The sequence below is a fragment of the Erinaceus europaeus genome, chromosome 15 (genome assembly GCF_950295315.1).
Source record: "Erinaceus europaeus chromosome 15, mEriEur2.1, whole genome shotgun sequence".
Taxonomy (NCBI): Eukaryota; Metazoa; Chordata; class Mammalia; order Eulipotyphla; family Erinaceidae; genus Erinaceus; species Erinaceus europaeus.
In genome coordinates this window covers 23,886,110-23,899,765 of record NC_080176.1, presented here as the reverse complement: position 1 = coordinate 23,899,765, position 13,656 = coordinate 23,886,110, and the positions used below count along the sequence as shown (strand labels likewise).

Genomic DNA, 13,656 nt, shown 5'->3' with positions numbered 1-13,656 from the left:
GTCTCGGGGGCCGCGCTGGGCCCTTCAGTTTAGACACAGGCTACTTCTGTGTAGCTGACAGTGACCTTCAGTGCAAACTCAGGGCCACTTGGGCTGAGACATGTGGAACACCCAGTCCTGCGACAGCTCATCTGGAAAGATCTGAGATGAAGCCTCCTGGGGAGTGGTCACTGGGACAGATGCCAGAGGGCCTGCCCTGGTCACTTTGTTCCCTGCTGTAGCTACAAGTGTCTTTGATCAGACAACCATTGGGCTTCTCAAGGCTACTGAAAACAGAATGTGCCTGTAACACATTCCCACACAGAGGAGCCCGTGTCACGATAAAGGGAGGGTCCGTGAGCAGTACACAGGCTTCTGACCTCCCAGAGCCCCGGACTCCTGCTCAGAATAGCAGTGAGGAAGGTCTCTCCTCCTCCCTACAGCCCTTCACTGGCCTTGAGAAGACTGCCGAGAATTCTGCGCTAAGACCACGTCTTTCACCTAGAATTTTTTTTTTTTTTTTTGTGGGGGTGGTGGTGGAGATTGCCACGGCTTTACCGCTCTGCTAACTTCTCTTTTTCTTGGTTTTAAGATAAAGGCAGTGAGAGACCACAGCGGGGGCTGGGCCCTAACCTGAGTCGCTTCACTGGTGCTCTGGGCTGGCTTTGAGAGCGAGGAAGACACCACAGCACCAGAGCAGGTCCACTAGCAGGCAAGCTGTTTCTCCAGCCTTTGTCCATTTTCCCTCTAGCCACAGCCCTGCTCAGCTCTGGCTGACGGTGCTGGGAGCTGAACCTTTTTTTAACAGATCACCTTCTGGGGGAAATGGTCCTTTACAGAGATGTCCTCGTTCGGCCTACATCACTCCTGACCTTAGTGTGAGCCCAGTGAACTTGTTGTCTCTGCATTGAGCAGCCTGTAGAGGTGTCCGTGGGCAGAGTCCTTAGGAGCAGCTGAGGCTACCAGCCCTGGCAACAGTTCCACCCTGCCCAGTTCACCGTCCCCTGGTGTAGGAGGAAGGCTCATGCATGACCTGCGTTGAGCCCAGCCTAGCACAGGGAGCAGACCTTGTGACTGTGGTGCCTGTCCTTGTCCCTGTCTGAAAGTCAGCCCAGAATGGTGAAGCCTTGGCCATAAAGTCAGTAAAACATTAATTAAAAAAAAAAAAAAAAAGGCAGAGGATGGCCATGCAGAATGACGCTGCGGTGAACAGCAAAGGAAGTCAGGCTCTCGCAGGCATCTTTACTACCCAACCGAGGGGCTTGACGGAGGCCATGAGAGGTGATGCGCCCGGTGGCTCCCTGGGAAGCTGCTTTCTGGTTTGTCATCTAAAATGTATGTTCCAGGCTGACATGTGAAAAGGCCCCCCTGCCAGCCAGGGCGCCTGGGTCCTGCTGGGCATGGGTGAGGCCTGTCTGAATGTGGTTGCCCTGTGCCCCCACTCCACGAGCACCCCGACCCCCTGGCGGGGGTGGCAGAATACAATTTGTAAACCTGAGTTGGACCCTCAACACTGCATACGCCTCGGTGGAGCACTGGTCCTGGCTGGCAGAGCCCCCCCCCCCCCCAGCACAGGGCGTGTGAGGGGCTCCTGGGAGGGCCGTGGGGGCTTGGCAGGTGGGGCTCATATTTCACCTTGTACAAGCCCAGGGTCATCACATGAGCACCCGCAGGGGAAAGGCATTCTGTCTGTCTAGATGGGAGCCGTGGCCACCACGATTGAGGGGTCGTGCAGGCAGAGCCCCAGCAGTAACCCTGGCAGTGGAAAAGCTGGCAGCCAGGATGGCGTGGCTACAGCACAGCCAGGGGCCCGACCTCAGGCAGCCTCGCTGCAGACACACCAGCAGGCCAGGCCCAGCCCCTGCAGAAAAGGACACCCATCCCCCCCAGCCCCAGCCCCCGGCGGTACAGAAGACTCCTGCTATGGGGTAGAGGATGCTCCCTCTGCTCAGGCCCTATGGTCTGGGCAGAATGGACTGGGGCTGTTAAGGGGAACCCTTCCCTTCGGAAGGTACCATTGTGGTCCTGCTGGACCCACAGCTTTAAAAAAAAAAATTAGAAAAATTGAAAGGGGGAGATAGGGAGAGACAGATACATGCAGGTGGGGAGAGGGGGCTTGAGCCCAGCTCCTTGAGCACTGTGACATCTGCACTTACCAGGTGTGCCACCACCCAGACCTCTAAGCTCAAGCCACGATGGGAGGCCAGGAGAGCTGCGTGTGGGTGTCTGAGGAGTCAGGAGTCTTGCCCCAGGGACAATGGTTACTGGGGACTCATGCGGCCCGGGCAGCTGGGGGCTTCCCTGTGGGGGCCCATCTGAAGATCCCCTGGACACACTCGGGCTGCAGTGCAGGCTGTCCCGGTGAGAGGAAGAGGTGTGCGGTCATTGAGTGCGCCTAGTGCCCGAGTCAGCTACCTCCAGGTGGGTTTCTGCAGCTGGAACAGCCCTTGGCCCTCACGTGTGACCAAATGGCCTGCCTGGCAGAGCTCAAGGCTGTGGCACTGGGCCGGCACCCGAGCAGACCACAGGGTGAAGGCCGGCTGGGCGGGCAGCTGTTGCCCTGTCACCGTGTGAGACGCCACAGAGGTCTCTCCAGCTACCGTCACTGCTTTCTCACAGCACTGCTCGCTGCTAGGGGCAAGAGCGTTGCTTTTATAAGACTGGTTTATGGGGAAGGGAGCCAGAGCCTCCCAGCGGGTGTGCAAGTCCAGGGACTCAGCTCAGCACTTGCACTTTATGAATACCAGGGTGCCCACGCGAGGTCTAACAGTCCCCTGTTGTGATCACTTAATCAACCCTGGCTTTTTCCTCCTCACAGAATGACGCCAATGGGATTGCAAAGCCGCCCTTCCTCAGGTGAGTGGCCCTGCCCCCCCCCCAGGACCTGCCTGTCCGCACCCCCCACACACACACACACACACACAGACACACACTACAGAGAGGCCTCCCTTCCACTCCCCTCAGGAGTGGGTAAAGCTCCAGGCAGTTGTGTTAACAGAAGCGTCACAGAGCAAGACTTTCATGCTGCCCAGACCTGATGTGCACCGGAGTTGGGACAGTGAGAGTCCACAGGAGAGAACCCAACTGATTCTCTTCAGATGTCTGGGGCTGGCTGAGCACACACATTATAGTGCACAAGGACCTGGGTTCAAGCCCTGGTCCCCGCGTGCATAAAGTATGCTTCATGGCGTCCTAAAGTAAAATGCACATCAGCTCCCAGGCTGAGGCCTCCTGCTGATACTGTCGTCCCTCCCCAGCGGAGAGAACCCCTTCGCTACAGTCAAACTGCGGCCCACGGTGACCAATGACCGCTCCGCCCCGGTCATCCGGTGAGGAGACAGGACGGCGTGGGAGGGACGCTTAGTTCTCGTGAGCAGAGTGCTAGGTCTGCGCTACGTGCTGCACGGCTTCCCTGGAGGTGCCTGGCGGGAAACGCCTCGACCTGGGCAGATCACGCGTGTTCTCAATTTCATGGTCGAGTGTGTGTGTGTGTGTCCTGAAAAAGATAATTTTAATAATTTGAGTTGATCACTGAACATTCTTCCCATTCTGAGTTTAAAAAAGAAATGGTAAATATAGTTCTGAATCCTAGTTTTAAAAGTACTTTGATTGTTACTAGAGCCAGAATGAGGGGTAGACTACGCTTCCGCTTCCAGTCAGCTGTCAGACAGGCATGTGTTCCAAAGTAGCCTTACAATGTTTATCTAAAGGAAATACCGTCTGCATTTGCATCTTCCCGTGGAAATTATAATTGTAAGCAATATAAATTATAAGATTGTATAAAATTTAATTTTTAATTTAATTTGTGTGTAGTCGAATTAGCACTATCCCCGATGGGAAAAACTGACTTCCCTGCGTCTGGCTGTGGTCAGGGGAGCCTGTCCCTGCCGGGGTCAGCATCCAGACTCACGGCCATTGGGACTTCCAAGAACAGGTGACCCGGCAGGCCCCACTTACCTGCCTTGGGTGGAGGACAGGCCCGAGGCCCAGGTGCCAAGGTGTCCTGTCACAGTGCAGGACTGCGCCCTTGGTCCTCAGGCCCCGAGGTTCTGTGACACACGGTGAGCGGCACCAGGTAACAAGAGCAGGAATCTCATTTATTTAAAACTGGATTTCTCACCGCTCGAGACCACAGAAAATAAGAGCAGTGCTCCGCCGGGTGCTTGGACCCGGCCTGCTGCGTGGCGTGAGGCCCACCTCCCCCACGACAGTCCCGGCCCAATCTAAAATAAAGCTCTATCGTCCACCACGTCGACGTCAGAGGAGACGGCGGTTCCCTTTTAGGTGAAATTGGCCCCGCAGTTGGGACATCTCCGCTTCCGCAAGGCAAAGCAACAGATGAAGCCGAAGGGGAACAAGATGATGGCCAGGAAGATGCCGAGGAAGGTGAAGGAGTCCTCCAGCACGCCAACCCTGCCGGAGGGAGCAGAGTACCCAGGGCTATGCGGGTTTCTTCCTGAGGAGACTCAACAGCTCAGTGAGACCAACCTCCCGCTGGAGAAACCTGCCTCACATTCCCGCCTCAACAGGCTGGGGGGGGAGGGGAGGGAACAGGCAGGGGATGGGGCCTGAGCTCAAGAGTCAAGCAGGGTCCTTGTCCCTCATTCCGCCCCCACTCCACAAGGCGACGGAACAGGTGGTCACTCCTGCTGCTGCAAATTCCCAGGGACACCGCCCCCCCACCCCTCCCGCAGGAGTGAACCCTGTGCCCTTGGCCCAAGGACAGGGCGGCTGGCAGCTGGGGCGCGGCCCATCTGACCCCCACCCCAACCCGGGGCTCCTCCGTCTATACCGCCCGCTTGCCGGGCCTGGGTCCCTCGGGGCCTTGCCCTGCCCACGGCGAACCAGTGGGGAGGCCGGGGATCCAGGACCCCGATGGTGGGGGATGCTCAGAGACAGCCCCGAGCAGCCCAGGTCAGACTGGGGGCCCCCGCCGGGTGCGGTCAGGTGCCCCACGAGTGCTCTGAGTAGCTGCGGGAGGAGGGTGAGCTCGGGCGGGACCACTGGCCTAAACCGGACCTTCCCCTTTCAGGATGAAGGGTAGGTGCTACCGGAGCCATGTTGACGGTCCCCCCCCCCGCACCCCTGCGGACCTCCCCCGCATCCCCCCTCCGCACAGGTCCGAGACCTCCGGAGCCCATGCCGCCACAGCACTGGCGCTTCCCCCGGGGCCGCGGGCACTCCCACGTGGTGCCAGGGCTCCAACCCCGCAGGACACACAGGCAGGCGCCCCCCGCCCCGCAGGCCGACTCTCGTACCCCACACCTTTCTCCTTAGAGGTCCAGCTGCCTCCATTAGAGAAGAGGCCGCCAAGAGCCGGGGCTCGAACCCCAGGCCGCCCGGCCGGACCCGACCTACCTGCAGACGGGGCAGCCTCCCACCACCACGATGGAGTTGGCGGGGTACCGCGTGACGTTGGCGCTGTGGATGCTGTAGATCCTCGGGTGGTGCGTGGGGATCCCTGCGGGAGGGGGGCGCTCAGGCGGGGCGGAGGGGGGAGAGCGCGGGGAGGGGCGCGGCTCCAGGACACCGGGGCCGCCAACAGGAGCCGCCAACACCCGCCGCGCCCCGGAAAGTTGGCTGCGGGGCAAAGGTCGCGCCCCGAGCTCGTGCGGAGGGCCGCCCCCCCCTCCCCGCCGCCCGGGGTCCCAACCCCGCCCGCGCCCACCTGCAACCAGGTAGGGGTAGGGCGGCGGCGCGGCGGGGATGGCGCCGTAGCCGGGGCCGCACGCGAAGTCGCCCTGCGCGGCCTCCAGGTTGTAGGGCGGCGGGCGCTCCTGCAGCAGCGGCTGGTGGGCCATGGCGCCCCGCGGGGTGGGCGCGGGGTGGGCGCGGGCGGCGGGTCGGGGCTCGGCCCCTCTGCAGGCGGCGCCGCTCCCGCGGTCACAAGACCCGGGTCGCGTGGGGCGGCGGGCGGGGCGCCGTCTTAAAGGGGCCGCTCCTGCCTTCCGGACCCCGCCCCAGACGCCGCGGGGTCTCCCAGCCGCCTCTCGTTAACGTTCAGCGACGCCTACAGCCTACAGCGCGGCCCTCCGGCCGGTCGTCAAAAACCCCGGGCCACCCCGCGGCACCCGCTCTGCACCGGGCGGGCTGAGGGGCGGCCGGGCTTCCTCGGCCCAGATTCAAACCCTCAAGAACCGGAAGTCACGGCCCGCGGAGGCCGGCAGAGCCTTCCGCGGCCTGGACTCTCGGCCTTGTCCTGCGCTCAGGGAGCCCAGGTGTGAACACAAGCACGGTGAACGCACAGGCGCACACACAGTTGCACGGACACAGGTGGACACACAGGCGCACGCACACACACACCAGCCAGGCCTGCTCAGCGCCGCCTGCTGGCGGCGGGGCCTGGAGCCCAGGCAGGAAAGCTGTGCTGTCCCCCACCCGCCCCTTCCCCTTCCCCTTCCCAAGCTCAGACCCGCCGGCCGCAGGGTGCCGCCTCCCTCCAGGGCAGAGCCCCCGCCAGTTTCCCGCCCGCACAGCCTCGGTCGGTCGGCCTGAGCTATGCCGTGTCTGAGGGTTGCACTGCTGTCCTCTGCGAGGGACGGACGGCCGGACTCCACGGCGGGCTCCCTCCCCTGCGTCCTGCTGCCCCCCCCCCCCCGTCCCTTCCCGTGTCCACAGGCCTCTGCTCACCAGCTCTCTCTTCCTGGGCTGAGGGTTCCCACCTTAGCAGACAGACTCCGCCTCTGCTGAGCAGAGGCCCCGGGGGCCTGGGCGAAGACCACAGGCCGGGGAGGGGAAGACCCCCAGGGCAAGAGGGACGCCCGGCCTCAGGGGGTCAAGTATTCCAGGGGCTGCAGCCTGGGCGACCCCCAAGCCCCGGGGCGAGCAGGGGTTCGGGGAGGGACAGTGGGACTGTCTGGAGCCCTTGCTGGGAGGAGGGCATCACACCTGCCAGGGAGCATGGGGCTTCTGGGTAGCCGGGACACTGGGAGAGCACAGGACTTGTGCTGGGCCCTGGCACAGGGCACTACGTTAACTGAGCTGCTCTGCTACTGCTCTCTCTCTCGCTCTCCTTTCTGGTCTGGCCACAGCTGCAGACCCAGGAGGGCTGGGAGCCCAGCATGGCACCACCAGCACTGTGAAATACCTCCTTGAGAGAGAAGGGGGCAGAGACAGAGGGAGAGGGAGTGCTGGTTATTTCACAACTGGGCCAAGGAGGCGGGGCCAGTTCCAGGGGCCCAGCTGGGCGCACCTGTCTTTCTCCCTATCTCCCCCTCCCCTTCTCAATTTCTCTGTCTCTATCCAATAATAAAAATATAAATTTGGGGGGGGGGGTCGGGCAGTAGCGCAGCGGGTTAAGCGCACGTGGCGCAAAGTGCAAGGACTGGCATAAGGATCCCGGTTCGAGCCCCGGGCTCCCCACCTGCACAAGCGGTGAAGCAGGTCTGCAGGTGTCTTTCTCTCCCCCTGTCTTTCCCTCCTCTCCATTTTTCTCTGTCCTATCCAACAACGAATGACATCAACAACAATAATAACCACAACAAGGCTACAACAACAAGGGCAACAAAAGGAAAAATGGCCTCTAGAAGCAGTGGATTCATGGTGCAGGCAAAGAGTCCCAGCAATAACCCTGGAGGCAATATATATATATATATATATATATATAGAGAGAGAGAGAGAGAGAGAGAGAGAGAGAGAGAGACAGTGAGCAGTGAAATAGCTCCCTTGAATAGTGTGCTGCTTTGTCATGTGCCCAACCTGGGTTCAAGACCAGCCTCTACCACTGAAGGAAGTTTCAGTGCTGTGGTGTCTCCTTACCCCTCTGTCTCTAAGTAAGTAAATATGTTTTTTTTCTTTTAATTGGGGAATTAATGTTTTACATTCAACAGTAAGTACAATAGTTTGTACATGCATAACATTCCCCAGTTTCCCGTATAACAATACAACCCCACTAGGTCCTCTGACTCCTTCTTGGACCTGTATTCTCCCCACCCACCCACCCAGAGTCTTTTACTTTGGTGCGATAGTAAATACGTTTGTAGAAGCTTTACAACTCTTTTTTAAAGGTATGCTACTAGCTTTTTTTTTTTTTGGACATCAGGTTATCACCTGGTCTTGGTGCCTACATGATGAACCCATCATTCTTGGTGGCCATTTTTCCTTTTTTCTCTCTTTAACAGGATAGAAAGAATTGAGAGGGGAGGGAGATAGAGAAGGAGAGAGACAAAGACAACTGCAGTACTTGCTTCACTGCTCTGAAGCTTCTCTGGAGGTAGGGGGCAGGGGCTTGAACCCAGGTCCTAGCACACGGTAACGTGTGTGCTTAACCAGATGCACCACCACCCTGCCATTCTACTAGGCACATGATATCTTTTTAGAAAATATATGAACTGGGAGTCGGGCGGCAGCGCAGCGGGTTAAGCGCACGTGGCGCGAAGCATAAGGACCAGCATAAGGATCCCAGTTTGAGCCCCTGGCTCCTCACCTGCAGGGGAGTCGCTTCACAGGCGGTGAAACAGGTCTACAGGTGTCTGTCTTTCTCTCCCCCTCTGTCTTCCCCTCCTCTCTCCATTTCTCTTTTTTCCTATTCAGCAACAACAGCAATAGCAACAATAATAATAACTACAACAATAAAATAAAACAAGGGCAACAAAAAGGGAAAAATAAATTAATTTTAAAAAAAGAAGATGTATGAACTGAAAAATAGACTGAAACTCTCAAACTTTTTGATGCATAGACCCCAGTTCTGAGTATATATTCCCTCAATCTAAGCACTTAAGGTTTCAAATAGGTAACCTGATTGAATTTTAACAGTGAGTTCAAATTTTTAATACATTATTTATTAATGACTTACTTAACTGAAATATTAAATCACCTATAGTATTAGACCAGGGAGACCAGAAGCAACTGCTTGTGTCATTTAAGATACAGCTGTATGTAAATAGCATTAAACACCATAACTCATGGTGAGGTCTTACACGATACAGCAAATCCTAACCATGGGATTTTCAAAGTAAACCAAATTCCCAAATAACTTGGTTATAACAACTTCTATTGCCTTCTCAAACTTCAAGACTGCAGGAACTCTCCGCATTCTCTATGAAACCCATATTCCTCCCAGTCATGGAAACTCCAGGGCACGGCTTGTCTTTCTTGTCTTTCTGTCTTGTCTTTTCTTTATGCTTCACTGGGTCCACACCATTTGATACTGTATCGGCTGAGCTCAACCAAATCAATGCAACCAGTACCACCTCCACAAGTTTCACTTCCACTTTGGATTGTGTCCAGAGACGCCAGGTGTGCAATGTCAACCCTTCAGCTCCAGCACTCTAGTGAGACCATTCCTAGCTCACAGGACTCCCCAATTCCATATTGGGCGGTGCCACAGAACAAAGCCACAGAACCTAGATACAGACCAGGGCCCATGAGACAGAGCACAGGTACATACGTACCCACAAGTTAGGGAAATATACACCTAAAAGCAAAAGTGCACAATAGTGTGCAATGAGTCGATAAACACAGAAAGCAAATAGAAAAACCTAAAAAAAGACACCATAAGATGATGCTTCTATACCTTTCCCATATTTGGGAGCTACTCTCTGCCCTGATCCAGCTTTCTAGTCCTATTTCCAACTCTGACACCACCTCCCCAGACAATACCTTTAGCCCACCTGCATGTTAGCTGTCGGGCTCAGGCAAAAAGTAGTAAAGTCATGGGTCCCTTGGGATGTACCTAAAATAGACCGACTAGTTTTTTTTCAAAATGGAGACCCCAAATCTCCATCCACAAGATTCTTGCCTTTAGGCTCATGATTATATGAAACATTTTTTCTGCTTTATACCTTAATGCTTTTTCAGCCACCAAGCAGCCACCAAGCAGATGCTACTACAATGCCAACCTGACTTCCCTAGGCAGACAACCTCGCCACTATACCCTGGACCCCCACCTCTCCAGATCCCTGCCCCATGAGGGAAAGAGAGAGGCAGGCTGGGAATATGGATCGACCTATCAACGCCCATGTTCAGCAGGGAAGCAATTACAGAAGCCAGACCTCCCACCTTCTACACCCCATAATGATCCTGGGTCCATACTCCCAAAGGGATAAAGAACAGGCAAGCTTTCAAGGGAGGGGATGGATACGGAGCTCTGGTGGTGGGAATTGTACCCCTCTTGTCCTGTGGTCTTGTCGATATCTTCTATTTTATAAATTAATAAAAATCTATGAACTGATGACAATTGAGTTCCAAGTCATGCTGTAAATCTTACACACAAACTGAAACCCTGCTTCCCCCTTCGTTTCCTGAAAGGTGGTCTAGCTAACAGGCCACACTCAACACAGAAACACTAAAACACAGAAAGCATCACTTTAAGTCAAGGTTTTCTAGCAAGTCCCACAAGAACACGGAGTAAATTTTCAACAGCAAGTTTCTGCCTGAATCAGTTTGCAAGCAGCTGTAGTCTGAACTCTTGGGAAGCAGCTCGTCACTCAGAGGTTTGCAGACTGCTAACAGGCCAAGCCAAGGCCCTCGGTGCATCGCAACCACCACGAGCGCCTCTTACGTCTGCCATATTTATAGTGACAGCTCAGAGCACAGTGCTTTCTTCCAAGATGTCTAGGCTGGGAGCAGGAGTCCAAAGAACCTGAGCCAAATTAGGATGCAGAGGGAGGAGGGGTGCGAGTGAGCTGCAGTTACAATAATACCTGGTTTCCTTCCACACTGTTGTTCTGTGAACTCCCTGGAACCTGACTCGAGCCAGGCCCCCTCCCAGCCACACTTCCACCATCCTCCAGAACAGCAGCCACGGCTGCGGCTTCAGGCCCTCTCACCTCAGAGCCAGGTCCCGATTCTCACGTGAACAAAGAGCCCTGTGGTCAGCACAGCGTGGTCTCTGGGCACACTCGCAACTGTTGAACTTCAATCAAAGCCACTTGTCCACAGTCAAGTGGCTCCTGAGGGAACAGTCAAACCTTGCTCTTTCCTGCAGCACTTACACAGCCCTGCCCACCGTTTAAGGCAGGAAATAGGCCCGTGCGACTCCAGAAGGCCATTCTGGACAGAAATTGTGTGTGTGCACAGAATATCATGCGGGAGGGATGATAACCTCCAAGACTTCACCTTCTACCAGTCATCAGTCAAAGCAGTTCAGACTTACAGATGGCACTGCACTCTGAGTCACCACCACTCTTTATAAGAAGTCAGGGGACTTGGCTTGAATGTGTCACCAGAGCATTAAGTTGACGGACAGCTGGGGGCTGAGTGGTGGCGCACCTGGTTGAGCGCACACGTTACTGTGGGCAAGGACGTGGGTTTAAGCTCCTGGTCCCGACCTGCAGGGGAAGAGCTTCTCGAGTGGTAATGCTGAGTTGCAGGTATCTCCCTCTCTCCCTCTCCCCGCTTGATTTCTCTCTATCCAATGATAATTATTTTTTTTAATTAAGGGATTCCCAGCCATCTTCTTTGGTTGGGAGGAAGCAAACGTCCTCTCCCAAACAGGGACAGGCACTTTCTATGAACCACCCAGAAAGGGCCCTGGCAGGTCTGGATTGGTCATAGTTGCTTCCTTCTCTCAGCCAATTCTTCTGCTCAGCAGAAGAGACTGAGGTATGAAGTGAACCTGGAGAACAGCAGCAGGCAGGCAGGGTCCTCAGAAGAAGAAAGACCACCTCTGCTACTCTCCTCCAGCCCCTCCACCTCCATGTCTCACTCTGAGCTCTACTCTGGTCAGTTCCCATCAAGCTCCTGCCCAGCTGGTAACTCCTACCTTCCGCTTGTACCGTTGTCATGGCTGCCTTCAGTGAGACACACTGGGGTGGTGGGAGGGAGCCCGAGGTTGGGCTGGGAAAAGCCCCCTTACGCTCCTGGGAAAAGCCCCTTTATGCTCTAGCAGAAGACAAGCAGTGGCAGGCATGAAGGAGTGCCGGAGGGCAGGGCCACAGGGTAGGAGCCATTGTGGGCAAGGGAGGCCCAGGAGAAACTGGGCAGGGGACAGAATGCAGCCTCACAATCCGGCCTGGCCACCAAGATTCTCAGGTTCTGAGCCTGGGAACCCAGCACTAGGAAGAGGTTCAGAGCACCTCATACCACATTCCCCCTGTGGGAGCCAGATGGTCCGGGGGGGTGAAGCTCTTTTAATACCACTTTCCTGATAAAACCACCACTGATCAGCCAGCCTGACAAGGACGAAATGGGATAGGCGGGCTGCTAAGACAGATCATGTGGACAGTGTGCTGCTCTTCTAAGTGCATGGCCCCTGGAGAAAGCTTGAATGCGTGCGAGGTGGGTGGGTGGGTGTGTGTGTGTGTGTGTGTGCACGCATGTGCCTGTCTCTACCTAAAAAGAAAGAATGTACAGGATAGGCACCCAAGACAGCGGTCAGAGTTAGGCTTCTGCTAGATACCTTGCCCTGCTGGGATCGGCAGGGTGAGGACTGCCGTCTCCCGCAGCCTTGGAAGCAAGGCTCCCTGGAGTGAGGTCATCATTCATTCTTTCTTTGGCTTCTGTGGCTCATTCACCTAACTCTGCTCGGTCATGTCCATTCTCCAACTCCAGTGTGGACAGTGCTGGCTACAGTGCCAGCAGGAGAAGAGAGGCCCAGAGAACTGCCCATGGAGCTGATGTCAGGATCCGGAAAAGAACAGAGGCCGGGAGATGGCTGGCTGGGTGGGGTGCATTCCCTGCTGTGCAGACAACCCAAGTTCAAGCTCTGGCAGTGTCATGGCATCAAGAGAAGATGCCTAAGAACTTCAACCTAGCTGCTGAGGCTACAGATGACAGCAGGTGGGAACCTGGGAGGCAGTGAGAGCCGAAGTCCTACAAGTGTGAGGTGCCAAGTTCATTCGTTCAACCATTCAACCTGGAATTGCAAGTGCCAGGATGATGTCCTGGTTCTCTGAATCATAAATAAATAAATCTCTTTTTTTAATTAATTACAACAGCTGTGGGTTGGGGAGACAGCATACTGATTATGCAAAAAATCTCATGCCTGAGGCTCTGAAGTCCCAGGCTTAATTTCCAGAGTCAAGCAGTGCTCTGGCTTAAAAGACAAAATCACAATGATTGTGAAATGAGACCTGAGAGTTCTAACCACATGCCACGTTGCAGCAGCACTGTCAGGGACTCCATTTCCAGGTCTGAGCTCTTACCCACAATTGACTTACAATATGAAAAGCAACATGTCCAAGAGTCACTTTTGGTCCTTGGTGCCATCCATTATGGCAGAGAAACCCCATTCTACAGAAGATGATCCCTTTGGGCTGGGGGAACCATATAATGGTTCTATAAATGGCTTTCAAGCCTGAGGCTCTGAGTTCCCAGGTTCAAGCCCCAGCACCATTATAAGCCATAGCTGAGCAGGGCTCTGGTAGTAAATAGTTTTTTTTTTGTTGTTGTTTGTTTGTTTTTTAAAGAAGAGACTCCTTTTACTGGATTCCTACACACAGGAAGTAGGATCTATATAGTTTGTTGCTTTGTTTGTTTGGTTTGGTTTTGGTCAGCTCCAGGGTTGTACTGCTCCAGGGTGACTTTTTCAGAAAGAGACAGAGAACAGAAAAAACTGCAACACTGAAGCTTCCTTAACGTGGTGGGAGCCGGGCTCACAGCAAAGCAGCACACTGTCCAAAGGAGCTATTTTGCTAGTTTATTGCTGTTCCACTACTGGGTGGCCTGTCCTGGCTAATGTTTCCATTCTGTGTTTTGCATGACAGGGAGAGGGGAGACAGACCATGAGAAAGAGAG

The 13,656-nt window shown here is 55.2% G+C and overlaps 2 protein-coding genes and 1 long non-coding RNA gene across 8 annotated transcripts in view; 2 read left to right on the top strand and 1 right to left on the bottom strand.

Moving 5' to 3' along the window:
- Positions 1 to 3,781, top strand: part of BAIAP2L1 (BAR/IMD domain containing adaptor protein 2 like 1) — an 81,303-nt gene extending 77,522 nt beyond the window's left edge. For 3 of the 5 annotated variants that reach the window (XM_060173298.1, XM_060173299.1, XM_007537572.3), the window contains 2 exons: positions 2,798 to 2,835; positions 3,237 to 3,781. In XM_060173298.1, coding sequence (XP_060029281.1) covers positions 2,798 to 2,835; positions 3,237 to 3,312 — 114 coding nt within the window. In that variant the 3' untranslated portion in view covers positions 3,313 to 3,781. The remainder of the gene's footprint in view (positions 1 to 2,797; positions 2,836 to 3,236) is intronic. The other 2 variants (XR_009545021.1, XR_009545022.1) reach the window with 2 other exon arrangements.
- Positions 3,782 to 4,055: 274 nt separating this feature from the next.
- Positions 4,056 to 6,084, bottom strand: BRI3 (brain protein I3). Of its 2 annotated transcripts, none has more exons than XM_007537571.3 (3): positions 5,648 to 6,065; positions 5,338 to 5,440; positions 4,056 to 4,392 (listed from the first exon to the last, which is right to left on the bottom strand). In XM_007537571.3, exons 1-3 carry the CDS (start codon positions 5,778 to 5,780, stop codon positions 4,260 to 4,262), a joined length of 369 nt encoding a protein of 122 aa, XP_007537633.1. In that variant the 5' UTR covers positions 5,781 to 6,065; the 3' UTR covers positions 4,056 to 4,259. The 2 variants fall into 2 exon arrangements, with proteins under 2 accessions (XP_007537633.1, XP_060029283.1); XM_060173300.1 differs by having other exon boundaries at positions 4,387 to 4,509; positions 5,648 to 6,084.
- Positions 6,085 to 10,870: 4,786 nt separating this feature from the next.
- LOC132533129 (uncharacterized) lies at positions 10,871 to 12,842 on the top strand. The gene is made up of 2 exons (XR_009545020.1): positions 10,871 to 11,642; positions 12,472 to 12,842. It is a non-coding gene; the product is annotated as an uncharacterized LOC132533129 (long non-coding RNA).
- The last annotated feature ends 814 nt before the right edge of the window (positions 12,843 to 13,656 follow it).

Bases quoted from the DNA above. Each gene is read 5' to 3' on its own strand.
- BRI3 (XM_007537571.3), bottom strand. From the start codon at position 5,780: ATGGCCCACCAGCCGCTGCTGCAGGAGCGCCCGCCGCCCTACAACCTG. The intron at 5,441-5,647 runs GTGGGCGCGGGC...CCCCTCCCGCAG, and splicing joins CTACCCCTACCTGGTTGCAG to GGATCCCCACGCACCACCCG. The intron at 4,393-5,337 runs GTAGGTCGGGTC...TCCCTCCGGCAG, and splicing joins GGAGGCTGCCCCGTCTGCAG to GGTTGGCGTGCTGGAGGACT.